This window comes from Nannobrachium achirus (genome assembly GCF_963921795.1).
Source record: "Nannobrachium achirus genome assembly, chromosome: 17".
NCBI classification, from domain to species: domain Eukaryota; kingdom Metazoa; phylum Chordata; class Actinopteri; order Myctophiformes; family Myctophidae; genus Nannobrachium; species Nannobrachium achirus.
The window spans coordinates 25,231,461-25,253,205 of NC_137824.1; the positions used below are offsets into that span (position 1 = coordinate 25,231,461).

Genomic DNA, 21,745 nt, shown 5'->3' on the forward strand with positions numbered 1-21,745 from the left:
GTGCTGTAAGGTACCTGGTCCGAGGTTAGGGTGGAGGGTTAGGATCAGGGTTAAACAGTGCTGTAAGGTACCTGGTCCCAGGTTAGGGTGGAGGGTTAAACAGTGCTGTAAGGTACCTGGTCCCAGGTTAGGGTGGAGGGCTAGGATCAGGGTTAAACAGTGCTGTAAGGTACCTGGTCCCAGGTTAGGGTGGAGGGTTAGGATCAGGGTTAAACAGTGCTGTAAGGTACCTGGTCCCAGGTTAGGGTGGAGGGTTAAACAGTGCTGTAAGGTACCTGGTCCCAGGTTAGGGTGGAGGGCTAGGATCAGGGTTAAACAATGCTGTAAGGTACCTGGTCCCAGGTTAGGGTGGAGGTTAGGGTGGAGGGTTAAACAGTGCTGTAAGGTACCTGGTCCCAGGTTAGGGTGGAGGGTTAAACAGTGCTGTAAGGTACCTGGTCCCAGGTTAGGGTGGAGGTTAGGGTGGAGGGTTAAACAGTGCTGTAAGGTACCTGGTCCCAGGTTAGGGTGGAGGGTTAAACAGTGCTGTAAGGTACCTGGTCCCAGGTTAGGGTGGAGGGTTAAACAGTGCTGTAAGGTACCTGGTCCCAGGTTAGGGTGGAGGGTTAAACAGTGCTGTAAGGTACCTGGTCCCAGGTTAGGGTGGAGGGTTAAACAGTGCTGTAAGGTACCTGGTCCCAGCCCCACAGGCGGAATTTGGGTGGAGGGAACTGCAGGAGGTCCACGGACGTCTCTCTGATCACCTCCAGGTTCAGAACGCGGATCTTCTTGGGCTCCAGCGGCAGCTGCTCTGGAACCTTCTGCCAGAAGAACAGCCAGTCCCACAGGGGCTGAGACAGACAGACAGACAGACAGACAGACACCTCCGTAATTTAGTTCAGTGGTTCTCAACCTGTGGGTCGGGACCCCCAGGGGGGTCCCCAAATTATTTTGTGGGGTCCCCAGATGATTAAGTTAATGTGCAACACTGTTTTCTCACTTAACAGTAAACAAACCAACATAAGGTTTAAGTGTATAGAGGGTATCTGCATGTTTCTTAAGTTAAAATTTAAGGACTTTAAAGCCCTTTCTAGTACCTCTGGTCAACGCGAGGCCAGAGGCGTTGTGAGCATGTAGATCTGCTATTTTCACAATGGAATAGATCGAGTCAAACTAAATGTAATGCCAACTCCTACATTTCCAAGTGCTCGTCAGGGTGGGGGGTCCCCAGTTCAAATATGATTATTTTGGGGGTCACTGCCTGAAAAGGTTGAGGACCACTGATTTAGTTAATTATTTAGTTTCATCCATCAGCCACTGTTATCCAAACGTTCTCTGTGGACTGCTTCAGAACATCTGACAGACCGTACGCCTACACCTACGGCCCTCAGCAGGTCACACAATGGGACCATTGATATGCTTCCAGCCAGGCTCATTCCTATGGCTAAAGGAAAACAATAAAACATTTGTCATAAAACAAAGGCTTACTGTTACTCCCTCCCCAGCAGCTGTGACCTGCTGGTGCTGTACTCCTTGCATTCAGGTCCTTATCTATGCAAATAGCAATTTGGGCTACGTTTTAGCTTGGACTGAGTTATTATAAATGGAGACCTGAGCATTCATTGCAAATAACAGTGCAAAGCTGAGAGCTGTGTGCAGTCTTCTACAGTCTCTGTCTTCACACAGAGCCAAGCATGTCACTGGAGCCAAGATAATAGTATGTGTGTGAGTGCTATGCAATTATTAGTATTATTACAGAGTAAAGAAGATAGTGTGTACACACACACACACACACACACACACACACACACACACACACACACAGAGCTGTACTCCACTCACCACAGCGTGTCGGTTGATGATGGCAGAGATCCAGCTGAGGTCCACGGCCTTGTAGACCACGGCTACGAACAGAGCGTGGGGGTCCGTGTCGGGCCACTGGTGGGGCGTGCCCTCCGGGTAGCTCATCCTGATGCTCGTCCTGTTCCCCACGTCCACACTGAACTCCCCCAGCGGGCCGCTGTTTAACCTGGGGAGATAGTAAAGTAGAGGACGGCTGTTTAACCTGGAGAGACAGTAAAGTAGAGGACGGCTGTTTAACCTGGAGAAACAGTAAAGTAGAGGACAGCTGTTTAACCTGGAGAAACAGTAAAGTAGAGGACGGCTGTTTAACCTGGAGAAACAGTAAAGTAGAGGACAGCTGTTTAACTCATTCTGTGCCAATGACTGCTTATGACGTTTTTTTTCCAATAGCCCTGTGTGCCAATGACGGCTTATGACGGTTTTTGTGTTTTTTACATAAAAAAAAAAAAAAAAAAAAAAATCATTTTTTTTTTTTTTTTTTTTAAAGATGTCAAAATGACCTGAGATCAGAGAGATGCTTTTCTCTGTTTGTGTGTTCGCTCCCTCGTTTAGCTGATTGAGAAAATGTGTGTTCATGTGTGTCCATTCTAGTGGATGGACACTTTTTTTCATTCAAACAGCTCTATCTCTGGAACCATTTGTCCGATTGACAAAATTCTTTTTGCCACTGAATCACAACAACTGTGTCTGTTTCTGTGGGGGAAAAAAATTATATAAAAAAAAAATCATTTTTTTTCATTGCATAGTAAAGAAAAACATACAAAATCTCGGCACAGCTACCTTGGAGCCATTTTGGCATCTGGCACAGAACCTGGAGAAACAGTAAAGTAGAGGACAGCTGTTTAACCTGGAGAAACAGTAAAGTAGAGGACCGCTGTTTAACCTGAGAAACAGTAAAGTAGTAGAGGACGGCTGTTTAACCCATTGAGAAACAGTAAAGGAGAGGACCACTGTTTAACCCATGAACCAGAAACACATAAAGAGCTAGCCCTGAGTGACCAACAGTTCTATGAGTGTGTACAAATGGAACCAAATGGACCCGTAAAATGTGTACACACTCAGTGTTATGGGTGTCCTTGCAAATAAAGAAATTGAGTAACACTGGTACTAGTTGGACTCCTATTATTCCATAGTGTCTTAGTAAATAAGAGTCATATCTATTCTGAAGAAACCCTGATTACTGACATTCAGTAATTGGGTCTTATGATGAAAATAAGAAAACTATAATGGCGTGTAAAAAAAGGAAATCTAGAATTTGCCACAGACTAAACCATGTCCTGCCACGGACGCGTCTGTCCGTGTACGGACATGTTGGTGACCCCTGCTCTGAACTGACCTGATGACGGTGTCGAAGCGGTCGATGAGGGGACCCAGCTCCAGGCCTCTCAGGATGCCTCCGTTCCCCATCACCACGCAGCGCTGGCACTCCTTCTTTGTGTCCAGTTGAGGTGCGGTGGAGTCCGAGTCTGGCAGCTTAGACCAGGAATCAATCACAGGACAAAACATTATTAATAATTAAACGGTAGTCATTTTTATCAGGATCCATCGGTCACATTTTTTAGATTCCATTCCGATTAGCCCCGGTACTACCCGGGCTTTCCAGCTGAGTATAGCAGTGGGCATGGTTTACTGGTGCCACAAAATAAATTGGACATACATTTTTTCCCCATAGAGATTTACGAAAATATCGTTATATCAAATTCTTTTAAGCCTCGAATAAAGCCATCCAGGATCCTGGTGAATCATGACCATAAAAGCTTTAATTCTGTGTAAAAGAAATAATTGATTCATTAGGATCTTGGATGGCTTTATACTGTATGTCTTGATGAATTGAAACATAGGACCACAGTGAAAACAAGTCCTCAGGGCTTTTTGTGTTATCCTTTTAGCATTATTGAATAACTGTGCTTTTCCCCCCAAAACCGTTAATAAAGTATAGAGGGTATGCGCACGCATAAAGTGAATGGCAAATCGAGTGGCAAAGTGAGTTTAACGTTGTATAACGTCGTTTAATGCAATCAGATAGGACTTTTCTGTTTGGATGTATGAGCTGTCAAGGCCAGAAAGTATTTTTTTGCCACTCAGTAGGCGTTCCCACATAAGTTCCGGGTATGATGATGATGTTGATGTCACGCGCATACCCTCTATTCAATCAATCAATGGATTATTCACCAGCTTCAGCAGGTCCTCCAGTTTGCGTCTCAGTCCTCTGAATCCAAAAGGGGGCGGGTACAGGAAGAGGTTGTTGGGAAGGGGCGTGTCCTTGCTGGACAGGAAGGGTGTGGTCTCCAGGCTGGACGCAGGAAGTCGAGACAACAGGCTCCGCCTGGCGTAGCTGGGCTGACACTCCGCCTGCAGCACGCTGCGCACGTACGTGTGCACGAGCTGAAAACATGTGCACAGGATCAATGCACGCTGAGCTGACATGCCAACCCCTAACCCCTGACACTTAACCCCTAACTGCTCTTTCCCCCAAGGGAGGAAATATTAACCACTTAAAAACATGCATGTTTAAACAAGCTTAAATGTTTCATTTTGTGTTGTTTTTAATCATTTGAATGCTTCGTGCTGTGTCTTTATCTCTGTTGTATGTAAAGCACTTTGTGAGTTGTCTCTTTGAGAAGTGCCATACAAATAACATTTACATACTTACATCACCACACCACATATAAGAGTTGTTGAACATGTTTCAGCATTATTGTATTTTATGGGATTTTGCTGTTTTGAGCATGACAGGGTTAATATCCAAAAAATGTTAAAATCTGAAATAAAATACATTGTACATATCCACTTTCATGGATAAACACTGCAGAAAGTTAATTTGATGCATTTAGAGCAAGTATTTTGCATGAAATACCATAAAACTTGAGTGGATTTGTGGTGTTTTGGGCAGTAAAGGGGTTAATAACTAAATATGCCAAAGTAATAACACTGGGAACTAGTGATGGGCGGATCAACCCGGTGCCCCCACCCGCCCGCCAACCCACCCGCATGCGGGTGGGTGGGTCGAGGTTTTCAGACTCAATTGGCGGGCGGCGGGCGGGCGGGTTATCACCACTCTCATGTGCAAAAAATAAATAAGAATAATCTCCTGTTCTTATTTGCCTTTTATTCTTAATAAGAGTAGGCCTACAAGAATAAGAATACAACGTTTGAATACGAGCACGAGTGAGTGAGTTTTAAAATGCGCCAGAGGAGCGAGGTTTCTCCTCCGCTCCTTGGTGCGGGGACCGTCCCAATTCCGCTCCTGTTGGGCCCGCGAACCACATTTTGCCAACATTTGACACAACGTGAGCACAGCAGAGAAGATGCACAAACAATTCAGCGCGTGTCGCTGATCAGGATTTCACTTAGACCTATATGTCTCTGTCATCCACACAAGTCTGTTTATAAATACTTTGTGTCGGTTAAGTTATATAACCAGCCAGTCAACGGATACGATTTGAAACACAACTTTCGCATATGAGACGGATTTTTTGACTGAATGAACCAACCACGCTCACCTCGAGACTCCAGTCGCTCCCATGCATCTCTCCAATCTGGTGATTAATCAATAACCAACAGGATTTAATATTGTCCGTCTTTTGCTGTCTGTTTAAAGTGCGAGGCGCTGTATAAATATGATTGACATAAAACCTGTAACGCCATTCTTACCCCGACGATGCCCCAGAGAGAATGAACGTCTTTGAATGAATGTCTTTTAGGCTAAACGCCAATTTGAACACCACGTTTGTTTATTTAGCCCATGACAATATTGTGCTACTGTAAACCTTTCTGTAAAGCGACTTTGGGTACTTAGAAGAGCCATATATAAAGATGAGCTATTGTGGAGATGACATACCATCTTTTTTTTAAATGCGGGTTGCGGGGCGGGCGGATTCGTTGATTTATATATTGTCCTGCGGCGCGGGCGCGGGCGCGGGCGGGTTACGTTCCGTGCGGGCTATGGGCGGTGCGGGTTATGAAAAAAACCTCACCCGCGCATCACTACTGGGAACCCTCTTGAATTCTTAAGAGGTGACCCCAAGTTGCAAGAATCGTACTCTATTGTAGTTGTACCTGTCGGTGTTTAGGGTCCACGTCGACATGCAGGGCCGGAGCTTTGGTTGTCTCCGCTTCCGTCTCAAAGAGCGACAGAGAGAACATCGCCAAACTCACCAAACCCACCACCAGCAGAGGAACCAGGACACGCCTGTACACGCACGCACGCACGCACACACACACAGAGAGAGAGAGAAATGGTCTAGTCTAGAGGTTCCCAAACTTTTTAGCTCAAGACCCAAATAAAATGAAATTTGACGTTTGCGAGGGACCCAAACTAGTGAAAACAGCAGATCACTTTGCATTGTGAGCTTGATCGGCTATTTTCACAACTTCTTAAACACTTGTTTTCTAATTTATGGAATGTTTTTATTTTGTATTTATTAATGAAACTATGCCTTAGAAAAACAAATATGTAGGAAAACAAGAATTAATAAAATATGTCCGCGACATTGGGAATCATTAACAATCAGGAACAATTTGAGCGTGGTTGCCCAAATGGCAAACTGGGAAAGTCTAGAAATGTGCATAATTGAAGATGGCTGCCAAATGCCATTTTAAAAATCCAACTGTTGAACCACTTATCCTGATCTAGACAGATGAGTAATATCTAATTTTCATCGGTTTTCATATGTGTAGAATCCATTTCTGATATTATTAGTATTAGTATTAGTACCCATCACGTTGTCTCTCTTCCTCCCCCCCCTCATCCTCCAAAGCCCCTCAACATCCTCCATATCCACATACTCCTCATCTGTAGCTTGAACACGTCACAATCCGTATTTTGTAGTAACACGCCCGCTTTTTTTTTTTTTTTATTAAAAAAAAAAGGAAAAAAAAAAAAAAAAAAAATTTTTTTGAAAAAAAAAAAAAGTTTTTTGAAAAAAAAAAAGGTTTGGCCTAATTGTGTTATTATTGTTACTGTAATAGGCCTGCCAATGTTTTATTTTCATTATTTCAATGTTTCCATTTTAGCAACACACACACACACACACACACACACACACACACACACACACACACACACACAGACAGACAGACAGTATCTTGCTGTGAACTCTAGAGGTGAGTGGCCCGAAGGGCCGCGAACTTCTTGTAAGATACAGGCTCTCGGCTAGCGATTGAGTCTCTCTCTCTCTCTCTCTCTCTCTCTCTCTCTCTCTCTCTCTCTCTCTCTCTCTCTCTCTCTCTCTCTCTCTCTCCCCTGTGCAGCGGCCCCCCCCCTTCCCTCTTGTAACCTGAGACTCTCTCTCTCTCTCTCTCTCTCTCTCTCTCTCTTGCTCTCTAGCGAATGAGCGGACGGCAAAGGGTTGTTCTCTCTCGCTTGCCCGCCCCCCTCTCCTGTTGCCTCCTCTCTCTCGTGCTTAGCGAATGAGCGGACGGCATAGGGTTAGGGGCTGTATTCCTTACGTCCTAGACAACGACTACCTATGAGTTGAAGTCGATGTAAAGGGGGCGTTAATGGCTTGGAAGTGGGATGCGGCAATAGGAGGAATGTATATATAAGATCCTAGTGTCCTGGTTTCCCTCCTTAGTTGCAGCTGTTACCTGTCTGGTCTCAGCCGTCCTGTGATTAGTCTATGTTTTTGCACGGTGCATCTGTGTCCTTTGAGTTGTAGCCTATCCCTTACCAGACGTACGCCTGTGACACTCCACCCCTGATCCAGTTTTGTGTTTGTGCACAAGAGTGAGTCCACGACGATCTGTTACAAAGTTACTTACAGTGAGTCTATCTGTACTCCCCTGGTGCTTTGAAATGGCCAAACGCCATTTCAAAAATCCAACTTCTGAACCGCTTATACTGACCTAGACTGATGAGTAATATCTCATTTTCATCGGTTTTCATATGTGTAGAATCCATTTCTGATATTATTCATTATTATTTTTCGGGTCAATCAATCTCAGGAGCTAAAGTCCAAGTCAAGTTGGAATTTGACCCATGGGAGAACAATGAATGGAGACAACTTCATGATCAACATTATTCATAATAATGTATCTTTTGCTAAATTAAACATATGTATGCTCCCCACTCATAATCAGGGTCAGTGGTCAGAGAGAGAGAGAGAAAGTACCCATCATGTTGTCGCTCTTCTTTAATCGGCACCCTCAAAATCATCTTCCTCGACGCCCCCGGCCTACCTCATCCTCCAAAGCCCCCTCAACATCCTCCATATCCACATACAGGTACTCCTCATCTGTAGCTTGAACACGTCACAATCCTTATTTTGTAGTAATCATGGTTTCCCCTCCTTTGTTGCAGCTGTTACCTGTCTGGTCTCAGCGGTCCTGTGATTAGCCTATGTGTTTTTGCACGGTGCACATGTGTCCTTTGAGTTGTAGCCTATCCCTTAGCCCGTGTCTATCTGTCCTCCCCTGGGGCTTGGTGGCCTGCGGCTTTCCACAATAACATCAAATGAGCGGAGCCAACGAGGTCGAGTGTTGCCAGCAGAGCAGCCTCTGAGGTGTCCACCTCAACCAGCTGTCGGGCAGAAAGCTCTTATATGCTTTTTGTATTTATTTCCTGAATTAACGCCCTACACTTCATCATACTACAGCGTCACACAAAAGTATTAAAAGTAGCAGATTCACAAGCTCGAAACGCTTGTACTGTAGATCTGCTTCTTTTGTGGGTTGTTGAATTTGAATCCTGAAAACCAACAGTTTTGGATATACAGTATATTCTTAGCATGCGCACCTTGACTTTGCCACACGTTGTGTCGCACATGGCAAGAGCCTGCTGCTGCCACGGAGTTGCAGATATTTTGGGCTTAAATATAGGTCTACACAGGGGGAATACAGTATATCTTAAAAGAAGAGAAATGTGATTCTGTACACATTCATAGGAAAACAACTGTATGGTAAGAAGGGGGAGAGAGAGAGGGGATGTTTGTGTGAGTGGAAGAAGTGCATACTTTTCACATGACACATACAGTAAGGCAATAGAAATGGAATGCAGGGTGCTCTACAGGGCACCTTGCAGTCTGTTCTTATCTTCTTATTATTATAATGTTTTACAATGATTTGATCTTTCCTTCAATGTGGTTGTACTAGTCCTACCCGTTCAAAGATATGTGCTTCAAATTATGTGCAGAGTGTAGGTGATGGGGTGTGTACAATAGACTATATGAGGGATGAGTAGTGCTTGCATGTGGAAATGTAGGAATAACAGAAGAAATGTTGGAGAACCCAGCAAAATGTAAAAAGCATCAATTTGTAATATAATAAAAACAATATAACATGACAATGTGTTGAAAGTACACACACACACACACACACACACACACACACACAGAGAGAGAGCCGTGTAGCCCCCCCCCCACACACACACACGCAAGCACACACACACACACACACACACACACACACACACACACACACACACACACACACACACACACACACACACACACACACACACACACACACACACACACACACACACACACACATTCCTCCCAGCATAGCAGACACAGCATTCTTGAGTCAACAAAACATATTCCAACTGTGTCATGTCGAGGACCCCCAAAAAGATATGTGTTTGGCCGCAGAAGCCATCTCAATCAGATTTTTTTCTTCTGGGGCCCCCCGGCCCAGAAGCAAAGATTTTGGTTACAAATGTTGCCTCATGCTAGATGCAGAATAGATATGCCTCATGCTAGATGCAGAATAGATACACCATAAAAATGCTAATATACAGCATACGATTTGTGAAAGTGACAAACGGGCTTTGCAGTTATGTCAGGTCTGTTCATATGATAATGGTGATGCGGATTCAGTTGGTCCAGCCACGAAGAGAAACGATGTGACAGACACAGACAGACACTCAGACAGACAGACAGACAGACAGACAGACAGACAGACAGACAGACAGACAGACAGACAGACAGACAGACAGACAGACATTTGGATAATTATATGTTTGATAGTTCATTGGTTCTCAAAGTGGGGAGAAGGAGTTCCAGGGGGTCCCCAGCTAAATGATAGTTACGAATGGGTAATGGGTCTGTAACTCAGAGAGTGTACAAATGGAACCAAATGGAACCGACTCTCTTGAGTTAAATTAACATTGACATTTTACAATATAAATCGATCTATTCACTAGTAGGAACTTACTGTAGTTAATGATTCATATGAATAACTTGCGACCCATATCCACTGGCATCAGGGTTAATATAGTTGACATATTAACCCATTTAGGCCTGAACACATTTTATACTTTAACTATTGAAAAATAGCAGATATACAAGCTCACAGCGCGGCACCGAGTGCCGCGCTGCGAGCTTGTAGATCTGCTATTTTTGAAAAATCGTGAAAATTAGAATTTTTGACCCGATTCTATAAGTGTCTTTTGAATCCTTCTAAGATTTTTTGAAAAAAAAAAAAAAAAACGATGTTTCTATGTCAGCAATCTGGCCAGCCATCGTCAAAGAAAAGGTCCTTTTCACTTAACTGGAGCTCAGTTAGTCTGTTCTTGAGAGACTACTATGTCAGTGGTGCTCAAACCTTTTCATGTGGACCCCCAAAATGATATTTATTTGGCTACAGACCCCCATCTCAAAATATCTAGTTCCATCTAGTTCCACTTTTAAACGGCAGATTTAAAAGTGTACGCACTGCCCATTCAACGGCAGATTTAAAAGTGTACACTGCCCATTCAACAGCAGATTTAACAGTGTACCCACTGCCCATTCAACGGCAGATTTAAAAGTGTACCCACTGCCCATTCAACAGCAGATTTAACAGTGTACCCACCGCCCATTCAACAGCAGATTTAACAGTGTACCCACCGCCCATTCAACAGCAGATTTAACAGTGTACCCACCGCCCATTCAACAGCACATTTAACAGTGTACCCACCGCCCATTCAACGGCAGATTAAGCAACAGATGCTTTCCAACACTTACCGCCGCAAACGTCGGTGTGGTGGAGAGCTACCTCTACACATCTGGTGGAGAGACAAAGTAAGCATTCTAAGCAACGTGGATCTGTTGGAAGTCAGGAATGGATCCCACATTGACACACAAATCCAAAAGAGAAAGTGGGGAGTTGGATCTCGGCCACTCCCTCAGAGAACCTGCCCCAAGCATCAAGCAACAGGCCCTGGTGCACATGGCTGAATAGTAAGAATGGGGAGTTTCCAGTGTAAAAATATTGCCAAACTGCTGACATTCTTTCAGTCTGTGTGTCTGTCTAATGTTACACTATATCACTGTAGCTGTCGGGCAGAAACCTCTTAAGCCTCTATCAGAGTCCAGGGTGAAGGGCTATTCACTTCACCGCGGTGTAGTTTTCTAGCTATCACCTAAAAATACATAACAAAGCCTAGGTGATAGCTAGGAAACTACAACGCGGTGAAGTGAATAGCTCTTCACCCTGGACTCTGTTAGAGCCTTTACAGTACCTCCATAGTCTAACCTTTTGCGTTTCGTAAACAAATGCCCTATACTAGATCACACTACAGCGTCACACGTGAGAATCAAAAGTAGCAGATCCACAAGGTCGAAACACAGCGCTATTTGGAGCTTGTAGATCTGCTACTTTTGATACTTTTGAATTTGAATCCTGAAAACTAACAGCTTTGGACAAATATGAGGTTTCCACCCGCCAGAGACGATCTGCTAAACATGTTGTTATTTGCCAGCTACCATCAGGCTGTTTTTAAGGAGGCGTTTTATATGGGACACAATACAACAACAACTCTCAACCAGCTCACTGGCCTTGTGGTTAGAGTGTCCGCTGTCCGCCCTGGGACTGGAGATTGGAGTCCTCAAGGGGCTTAAATTCCAGGGTGTCCCCAGCAAAATAAACTTTAGTAGAGTTACCTAGTATAGCATCAAACCACCACGTTAACCCTATTTTATACTTACTACTATTTTATACTACTGCTATTATACGTCACGCCTGCCTGCTCATTGCTCAAGGACATGAGGCTACGGGGAGCCAGCAAAGCTCTTTGCTCTGGCTTTTTTTGGGGGGGTATGCGGTCAGGTTTAGGCCTGGCTCAGGGAAGAGCACGCCCCTGCCATGCATAAGCCGTGTTTCCATAAACTTATTCGAATTAGGGAAGCGAATTATCAGAAATACGCATTAAGACAAAGCGAATTTAGGCCGTTTCCATTTGCGGGTGTCATTCGAATTAGCGACGGTCGCATGAGTTGATCGGGCTGATTTTTTCAATCATCATGGCCCCAAATAACTTTTAAATATCTTACAATTGGCGACGAGTCTCTTACGAAATTGGCAAGAGTTCCTCTCAATACATAAAGCTATATAACCTAATAACCTCCATCATCGGCAATAGTCAGTGGTGTGTGTTCCCCACACTCCCGCGCCCCCACCATTGCGCTCAGGTTCACCGGGAAAAACCGCGGTCGCGTCGCTGCACAGTGCTCATCCTGCAAGTTTCAGCATCCTCTGGAAGGTGGCCGATCTGCAAGCTCACAACGCGGCGCGGAGACGCGGATGCGAGCTGCTGTGAGCTTGTAGATCGTCCACTTTTGGTACGCAAGACGCAACACCGTGTGATGAGGAAGGGTTAGCCACGGATGGCTTGATTCCGGGACGTGAAAACGAGAGGACCGTGTCACTCCGTTTGTAACAAACAACCGGTTTGTTTTGTGGGCTAATGGACGTTAAGCGGCAGGGGAAAGTGTTAAATTGGAGGACGATATGGACCCAGAACGTCAAAATCTATTTGCATTTATTGTCTGACCCGTTTCCATTCACAAATGCGCATTTAGTTTATTCGATAAAGGCTCAAAATCCACCTCCTCCAAGCGGATAATTTTTTTTGCGGATAATGAAAGTTTATTCGCATTTTGAAGTGTTTCCATAAAAAGATTTTGCGAATAAGCCGCAAAAAGTGGCTTTATGGAAACGCCACTATAGACCACCATGGGCACAGTTGGAGGTGCGACAGGCCCAAGGCCTAGCGGGAAGACCATCCTTCTGTATGAAATAATACTATTTTATCCTCAAGCTCACCTTTTTTCTGAAATTTTAGCTCTTTTGTGACCACAATATTTTCAGATATACTACTACATAAATCATACAGAATCGACCTAGAGGGTCCTTATGCCGTGAACGTGTTTGAGAAAGCGCTGCATGCAACAGAAAACACAATGAACTGAAAGAACTTGACTTGGAAGAAGTTTGAGAACCACTGGTTTGAAAATGTGTTGTAAAAGTTGTTGTTGTCAATGACAATGCGAGCTGTGAGCTCTCTTATTCCAACAATATGAAAAGCGTGAATGATTATTATCGGGATCATTTGCATCCAGGTCATCCAAACATCAGGCAAATGATGTTTGGTCAGAGTCGCTCACATGCAGGAACAATGACCGAAGGCCTGGTCATTAGACTGTGACTGACTGGACAAGCAGATTCATCCAGTTTGGTCCTGTTAATGCAGCGGTTCTCAACCTGTGGGTCGGGACCCCCAGGGGAGAGGGGGATCCCAAATTATAATTATCATTGCGAGTAAGACACCCTAAGGGCGAGAATAGGGTGAGGTCACGCACATGGGTGCTTTGGCATACACTTCTGCTGAGCTGGTCGAGTCATCACTGTGATGTCAGAACAGGTCAGCTATATTAATATATGGAGTCCGTGAGGTCAGACGTAGAGGTATTGACCAGCTCCATATATGGAGATCTAGGTGTCTCCATCCAGTCGTCTCCATGTATGGATATCCAGGGTTTTTGATGAGGTCAGTGTTGTGATCTTCATACGGTATATGGAGATCCAGGTGATGATAGTCAACAGTCTTGATTTGCTCGCGGTGAGCTTGTATATCTGCTATTTCTTTTTTTTAATAATAGCTAAAGCATAAAATAATGGTAAAAGTGGTTCAAATCTAGTAGAGTGACACAGATGCGTTCCCCGGACTTAATGGGTTAACACTACAGAGGTGTGCGTTTCTGTGAGACGGCATGGAAGAGGAGGAGGCGGAGTGAGACAGTTTGGCATGCAGACGGGTAGGCAGGGACAGGGGCGTCACAAGGGGGGGGGGGGGGGCTGAGTTACTAGGGCCCAAGGTGGAGGGGGCCTTAATTATTTTATACTATTGAAAAATAGCAGATATACAAGCTTGTAGATCTGCTATTTTTGAAAAGTCGTGAAAATGTGTGCAAATCTTTGAATACCGGTATATGTATTTTTCAAGCGAACATTAACTCAAATATGGCTTCTGGGGGGGGGGGGGGGGGGGTCCCTGGAACTAAATATTTTTAGATGGGGGTCTGTGGCCAAATACATGTCAATTTGGGGGTCCTTCACATGAAAAGGTTTGAGCACCACTGACATTGAAACATAGGTTTTTCAAAAAACCTTTTCTAAAAGGATTTAGAATAGAATCTGGTCAAAAATATTCAAAGATTTTTTTTATAACGCGTAATAATGTGTTCCCATTCTAAATGGGTTAGAACATTCATGGGGGGCCCATAGTGAATCCTTGTACCCAGGGCCCATAATTTGGTGCGACACCCCTGGGCAGGGAGACAATATCTGTGTGTGTGCATGCGTGCGTGAAGTGGAGAGTCATACACGTCATCATTACCTGTGGGCTCTGCAGCCTTTGGGCAGCCTCATGTTGTTGTTGGTGTTGTTGTTCTGCTCTTGTGGGGACACAACGCTCTCTGCTGCACCCTGCCTCTCATGCTACTGGCCCTGCACACACACACACACACACACACACACACACACACACACACACACACACACACACACACACACACACACACACACACACACACACACACACACACACACACACACACACACACACACACACACACACACACACACACACACAAGATATGTATTAATTTGAGAGGACGTCAACATCTTAGGGTGGCATTGAAAATAGCTGAAAATGAGCCGAGCGGCTATCATGATGGCATCCTTGCACAGCTATCTTCTCTTACAACGCACGCACAGACTGTGGTGGAAAAGGTACTACATTTTTTTTTACTTAAGTAAAAGTATCAATACTGCAATGTAGAAATACTCTGTACAAGTAAAAGTCTGGAATTTAAAATGTACTTGAGTAAAAGTACGAAAGCATTGGCATTAAAATGTACTTAAAGTACCAAAAGTAAAGGTAAGTGTACTTACTGTAGTTAATTTACACCACAACACATGCACGCACGCACAATATGTAATACCATATGTTGAGAGGATGTTAACATTTTAGGACAGCATTAAAAATAGCTGCAAATGAACCAAGCTGCTATGATGACATCCCCCGCACGAATCCCCAAACCCTTAAACCTTAAGCCTCTAAATGTCTATAATCCTGACATTAATCCTTTTCTAATAATTATTTCTCAAATTCTACCTATTTGTGGGGACATTTGCCCCTCACAAGTATAGCAATTCAAGAATGCACATGCATGCACGCACACACAAGCCCTTATTACTGCGTCCATTCAGGTGTCTGGTTACTGTTAAAAGGAATTGAGACGATGAGCAGCCAAGAGAGTAGATAAAGAATTGGAGAGACTTCAGCTGAGCCAAATTCTTTACTAACCCTGGAAGGAAAGCCAAGTTTGCCAGTGAGCAAACACAAAGGAACAAAATAACATAACAAAACAGAAAACACAATTAGTAGCGTTGAGCCCTGGAAAGCGCTCCACACGTCCTAGACTCTTCTCCCTCCTGGCTCCCAAACTGTGGAATGAACTCCCCATTGGACTCAGACCTGCAGGCTCACTCCCAATCTTACACCGTAATCTGAAGACTCACCTCTTCAGACTCCACCTCGCCACCTACTACTCCCCTCTTCAGACTCCACCTCACCCACCCCCTAGCATAGCACTCGACTCTTCAGACTTGCTGTTGCGTGTCGAAAATAGCAGACATACATACATGACACTGCGCGTAGTGACGTGTTGCGAGCTTGTAGCGCTGATATTTCACCGCTAAAAAGGTGGTCTATGCCTGTTCTCAAAATATGCATTAGGTTGATACACTGTACAGGCCTACTGTATTTGTACATGTACTGTACTTCCTTTCACATTTTCCTTACAATGTCAAATGTCGCAGCTATAGAGTGGAAATCATGTAACCGAATTAACGTGATCTCGCAAAAGAGAGAGATCGTTGAGATTTCTGTGTTACGAGACTCTGATGCTCCAGCAACTTGGCTTCCCTGAAGAGTTACCTTATTCACACCATCTGTGGTGTGTTATTGGTCCATTGACTTGACTGGAAACAGAGGCCAGGGAGGGAGCATCACTGTGACACAAGACCTGAACCCACTGATTCTGAACCATGGGATGCAACAGGCAGGGGTGTCACACCAAATTCTGGTCCCTGGGTACTTTAACCATTTAGGCCTAGAATTATTGAATGCTTTAACCAGTGAAAAATAGCAGACATACAAGCTCACAGTGCCGCGCTGCAAGCTTGTAGATCTGCTATTTTTGAAAAAGTTGTGAAAATGTGTGCAAATCTTTGAATATATGTATTTTTAAAGCGAACGTTTGTAACTCAAATTTTGCTTCTGGGGGGTCCCTGGAACTAATTATTTTGAGATGGGGGTCCGTGGCCAAATACATATCATTTTGGGGGTCCTTCACATGATGATGATTGTATATCTGCTATTTTTTAATACAGTAGTTAAAGCATCCAATAATGTTAGGCCTAAATGGGTTAACTATTGAAAAATAACAGATATACAAGCTCACAAACTGCATGCTTGTATATCTGCTATTTTTGAAAAATCGTGAAAATATGTCTTTGAATATTTCAAATCCTCCTAAGGTTTTTTGAAAAAAACCCATGTTTCTATGTCAGAGGTGCTCATACTTTTTGATGTGAAGGACCCCCAAAATGATATGTATTTGGCCACGGACCCCCATCTCAAAATATTTAGCTCCAGGGAACCCCCAGAAGCAACATTTTAGTTACAAATGTTTGCTTAAATAAGTTTTGCACACATTTTCACGACTTTTCAAAAATAGCAGATCTACAAGCTTGCAACGCGGCACTCTGTGCCGTGCTGTGAGCTTGTATATCTGATTTGAGTTTCTATGAGTTTCTATGATCGGTGGTGTTCACATTATTTTATGTCAATAACCCCTAGAAATATATGAATTTGACCGCCGACCCCCATCTCAAAATATTTTGTTCCAGGGACCCCCCAGAAGCAAAGATTTACAAAAGTTTGTTTAAAAGTATATATATTTAAACTAAAGATTTGCCCAATTATTAAATGATCCCTACTGTAGGAATGTCATTATCCACCTGTTTCCGCGAGAACTTACTGTAGCATTATCTGTGGGACATTATCTGTGGCACTTCCGGTTAACAACAGACATACAAGCTCACATCGCGTCGCAGACTCGCAGATGCAACCGTTGTGAGCTTGTAGATCACACTCGGCTGCGGCGCCGGAAGCTGACGCACACCATCTGTGCAATGCACGATGATTTTGCAAGATAACGGAGATGTATTGGTCTGAATTTGCAGCTATTTTCAGATTCACATATTCTGCGGATTTCCCAAAAGGAAATGTGTTAAGAGAAGTAAAGGTTTCAGGCAGGTGGACAGGACAACTGATAGAGGAGAGAAAGAGTTAGAGAGGTGGGAGAGAGACATAGAGAAACTATCTCTCTCTCTCTCTCTTTCTCTCTCTCTCTTTCTCTCTCTCTCTCTCTCTCTCTCTCTCTCTCTCTCTCTCTCTGTCTATTTTGTATGTTCCTCCTCCTTCATTCTTTAAATTAATCACAAATCAAGTGAATAATAGAGTTTAGATCATAAAGTGACATTTGTGTTTTACCCAGCATTCAAAACACTGTGATTTATTTTCTGTAATTGAAGACAAGCATTCACATCCATTTATCTATAATTCCAGGAATCTCTGTCTCTCTGTCTACAGCAGTGGTTCTCAACCTTTTCAGGCTGCGACCCCAAAATAATCATATTTTAACTGGGGACCCCCCACCCTGACGAGCACTAAGAGTTGAGGAATTACATTATGTATAACACGGTTCTATTGTGAAAATAGCAGATCTACATGCTCACAGCATATAGACCGGCTATTTTCACAATTTCTGCCTTTAATATTTGACAATTTTGTCCAATGTTTAATCCGCAAAAAGTCCTCAAATTGTCACTTTAGAAATGTTCAGATACCCTCTATTCACTTTAACTTTATGTTGGTTTGTTTACTGTTGAGTGAGAAAACAATGTTGCACATTAAGTTAATCATCTGGGGACCCCCCAAAATGATTTGGGGACCCCTCTGGGGGTCCCGACTCCCGACCCACAGGTTGAGAACCACTGGTCTACAGTATGTTTACACCCGGAATCAATCACAGACCATGTCCATGCCCATAGAGTCATAGACAATCAGAAAGCGACAAAGAATGACATTGCACTCAGGAAGAGAGAGGGAAGAAAGGAGGGACTTCACAGATTTGCCCGCATGCAATATCTTACTACCCGTTTCCACTACAGGATTTATACTCCGCTGTGCGCTGATTTTCAAATATGTCCGATATTTTCTACCGTCGGGAGGGTTGTAAAAAAGCCACTTCAACATAATCACCAGGCATTTCACACTACGCAAGAACAACTGTGCATCGTGAGCGATATCGGAGCGGCGGGCGTGCCGTGAACGCGCGCATGCGGGCGTCTGACGCCGCCGGTGTGGGTAGATTCATTGAAAATAATGGGGGCGGCTGTTTTGCCGCGCGCCATCGGCATCTCCGGTGTGTGTTCCCCTTTACTCGTTCTCTTGTTTTGTTTTTTTCTCAACCGCAAAATGTAAATGTTATTTCTAGACATGTTTAGACCGATGCCGGGTCCATTGTTTACCTGGTATCCTATGGTTTCTTTGAGACACCACATTGTCCTCTCTTCACTCTACTTATGCGACTATTCACCTTCTTGTTTGTCTGCTAGAGTTCATGTTTCTCTGCTTATTCTGATCTCACCTTACAAGTCACTCTGGATGAGAGCGCCTGCTAAATGCCTTAATCGTAATTGTATATCAAATTGTGTTACTTGAGCAGTGGTTCTCAAACACCTTTGCCTCAGGTCACCACCTTTTCGTCCACGGCACCCCTGGATTACACTACTTTACAGCACCTTACATTTATGACAAATATGTAAATCTTTCCCCTTAAGATACAGTTCATGACACGAGGAAAACTTGAGAGAATAGAGGGTCACAACAAGGTGTTTCTGTTGCATCATGTTTCATGCCAACACATGTCTTTTTTTATATAATTGATTTGGGGCTTTTATGCCTTTATATAGTCTAAAAGTCAGGTCTGAGCAATCATTTCATGAGGTTGATAGATTAATTTGGCCAGCAATGAATCAACTACTCACTGGTTGAGTGGTGACACATAGTGTGTCCATGCGCATGTTATGCAACTTTGGGAAAGTTGAAAAGGCTTTGGTGGTGTTCAAGAACTTCAATCAAGTCTATAATGTTTGTTTATATGGGTTGGTTGTTGACCGTGTGTGCATTCCTTAATTCCCATGGCTTGACTTGAAAACCTTATAATTTGGTACATATCCAAACGTTGAGTGTTATTTATCCATGGAAATCTTCGCCTATATATAGAGAGAGAGAGGCTTAAAGTACACAGGTGAAATTATCACTTGTGTACTCAGACAGTGTCTTGAAAAGCCAGACAGCATTATGTTGCCCTGGTACGCTCCAGAAAGACCACTTTCAACTTTTTCTGAATTTAGTGCACAATTTTATCCTTTTGCCTTAAAATACATTTCCACAACAATTACTTTATGAACGGGAGTAGTAGGGGGAAAAAGGCATTGCTGTGTTTTGATCAATGTTGTCATTTTAGATTAAATACATTATTGGTTTATTCATATTGTGATAGTTTGGTTCTGTGGTACAGTACAGCCAACTGGACCTCCCAAAAAAAACTTACAGTATGTCACCTAACTCCCATTCAGAATTATTTGTCTTTTTCAGGGGAGGGGGTCTAAAGAAATCTTATTTGCAATAAAACTGTACAAGCTATCTCCACACAACCACTGGTTATTGTTTAGTGGCATCTTAGGCAATGCAGTAACATCTTATTTGACATAAATGTATGTTTTTCTTGTAAATGAGAGAAAGTAAAGTCCCCACCACAAAAGTACAATTTCCACCTAAACTAAAGGTGTGTTTAAAGACTAATATTTCAGCATTTCTTTAGGTAAATTGCATTCTGACTGTTTGCTGATGTAGGGTAAACACCTGGTTCACATCTCAGCAGATTTTATAAAGATAAGAGTGAGCATTCTCAAGTTATAGGCATTTTTGTCAGCTTTGACCTAGGCGGATTTGCCTTTTTCAGAGATTGGGGTAGGTCTAAAGAATAGCCCAAAAAAAAACACATTTCCACCAAAAGTACAATTTCACAACAATCCATTTCATTAATGGGAGACCCTAAACATAAGAAAAAACATGGTTGTGTTTGGTTATACCTCGGGTAGGGGTATCTCAAAAACTAAGGCCTTTTTTGAGGGCTTGCTGCAGGACTATAAAGTGGATGGCAAATCCAGTGGCAAAGTGAGTTTAATGTTGTTCAGTGCCAGCCCCTAGATGGCGCCATAGAATGCCAGACTTTCTCCCATAGGGGACTGCATTAGCATCCGGGGGCTCACGTTGCAGTGACGCGCGTGCTCACGTTCGTGCACGTCATGGAAAGGTCCCGGATGATAATGCTAACAGAATAGCTATTCCCATTTTGTCATTTTAAAGATCATTTTTCGGCGATTTCGCCGTAAATAAACCTCGCGCCACATCCCTAAAAACACAATCCAGAGATATGGCCCTTCAAAGATGTGGTGTTTCATTGGATTCGGCGGCGATTCGCGGCCACGTTCGCGGCTCACGGTCGGCATGGCTTCCCCAGGATTTGGACCACTGGATTTTAAATTAAGGCTCAGGCTTCAGAAGGCCTCGGATCATTTTATTCATTTCATTAAAAAAGCCGAACTAATTCGGGATCGGCACACGGGACCAGGCTCGGTGTGGGACCAATTTTCAGCCCTGGGATTTGAATCAGACCAGCCCTCATGCACGCGCGCGCAAGGCGCACGAGCAAAATTTTCTTTGCATTATTTATTAATATAAACAGTAACAAACAGCTATTTTCCCCATCTACTTGCCTGATTAACCATGTGTAGTGCCCCAGGGCGACCTCAAATATAAGTGCCCCCCCCCCCCCCCCCACACACACACACACACCCCATAATGGAACATAACCGTAACCAGCAACTACCAATATTTAAGCAACTTTACAGAAAAATAAGACCAAAGTTGCTTATAATAAGCAGACATGGCAACCCTGACACACACAACATATTTATTTTACTATGGCTCTCTAAGCAGCATAGATTTGTATGATACTAACAGTTACAGTACAAATTCAACAAATATCAGACCATAAAAATGCCACCAGAAAGATAAGCCCAAAGTTGCTTTGCAGACAAGCAGACATGGCAACCCTGACACACAAAAAATGAACAATTTAGGCATTTATCAACAACCAATATTTAAGCAACTTTACAGAAAAATAAGACCAAAGTTGCTTATAATAAGCAGACATGGCAACCCTGACACACACAACATATTTATTTTACTATGGCTCTCTAAGCAGCATAGATTTGCATGATACTAACAGTTACAGTATAATTCAACAAATATCAGACCATAAAAATGCCACCAGAAAGCCACCAGAAAGATAAGCACAAAGTTGCTTTGCAGACAAGCAGACATGGCAACCCTGACACACTAAAAATTTACAATTTAGGCATTTAGCAGATGCTCTTAACCCAGAGTGATTTACAATAAGCAAGGTAATACATCAACATCAATACATCGTATAGCCGC

At 43.4% G+C, this 21,745-nt stretch overlaps 1 protein-coding gene across 1 annotated transcript in view; it reads right to left on the reverse strand.

The window, feature by feature from the left end:
- The window catches only part of st3gal5 (ST3 beta-galactoside alpha-2,3-sialyltransferase 5), a 34,909-nt gene that overhangs the window by 5,666 nt on the left and 7,498 nt on the right, over nt 1–21,745 (reverse strand). Inside the window, exons 2-7 of the mRNA XM_080746427.1 lie at nt 14,441–14,550; nt 5,902–6,034; nt 4,015–4,227; nt 3,179–3,315; nt 1,822–2,008; nt 672–830 (exon numbers count right to left, since the gene is read on the reverse strand). Of these exons, the coding sequence (XP_080602553.1) occupies nt 672–830; nt 1,822–2,008; nt 3,179–3,315; nt 4,015–4,227; nt 5,902–6,034; nt 14,441–14,472 (861 nt within the window). The 5' untranslated portion in view covers nt 14,473–14,550. The remainder of the gene's footprint in view (nt 1–671; nt 831–1,821; nt 2,009–3,178; nt 3,316–4,014; nt 4,228–5,901; nt 6,035–14,440; nt 14,551–21,745) is intronic.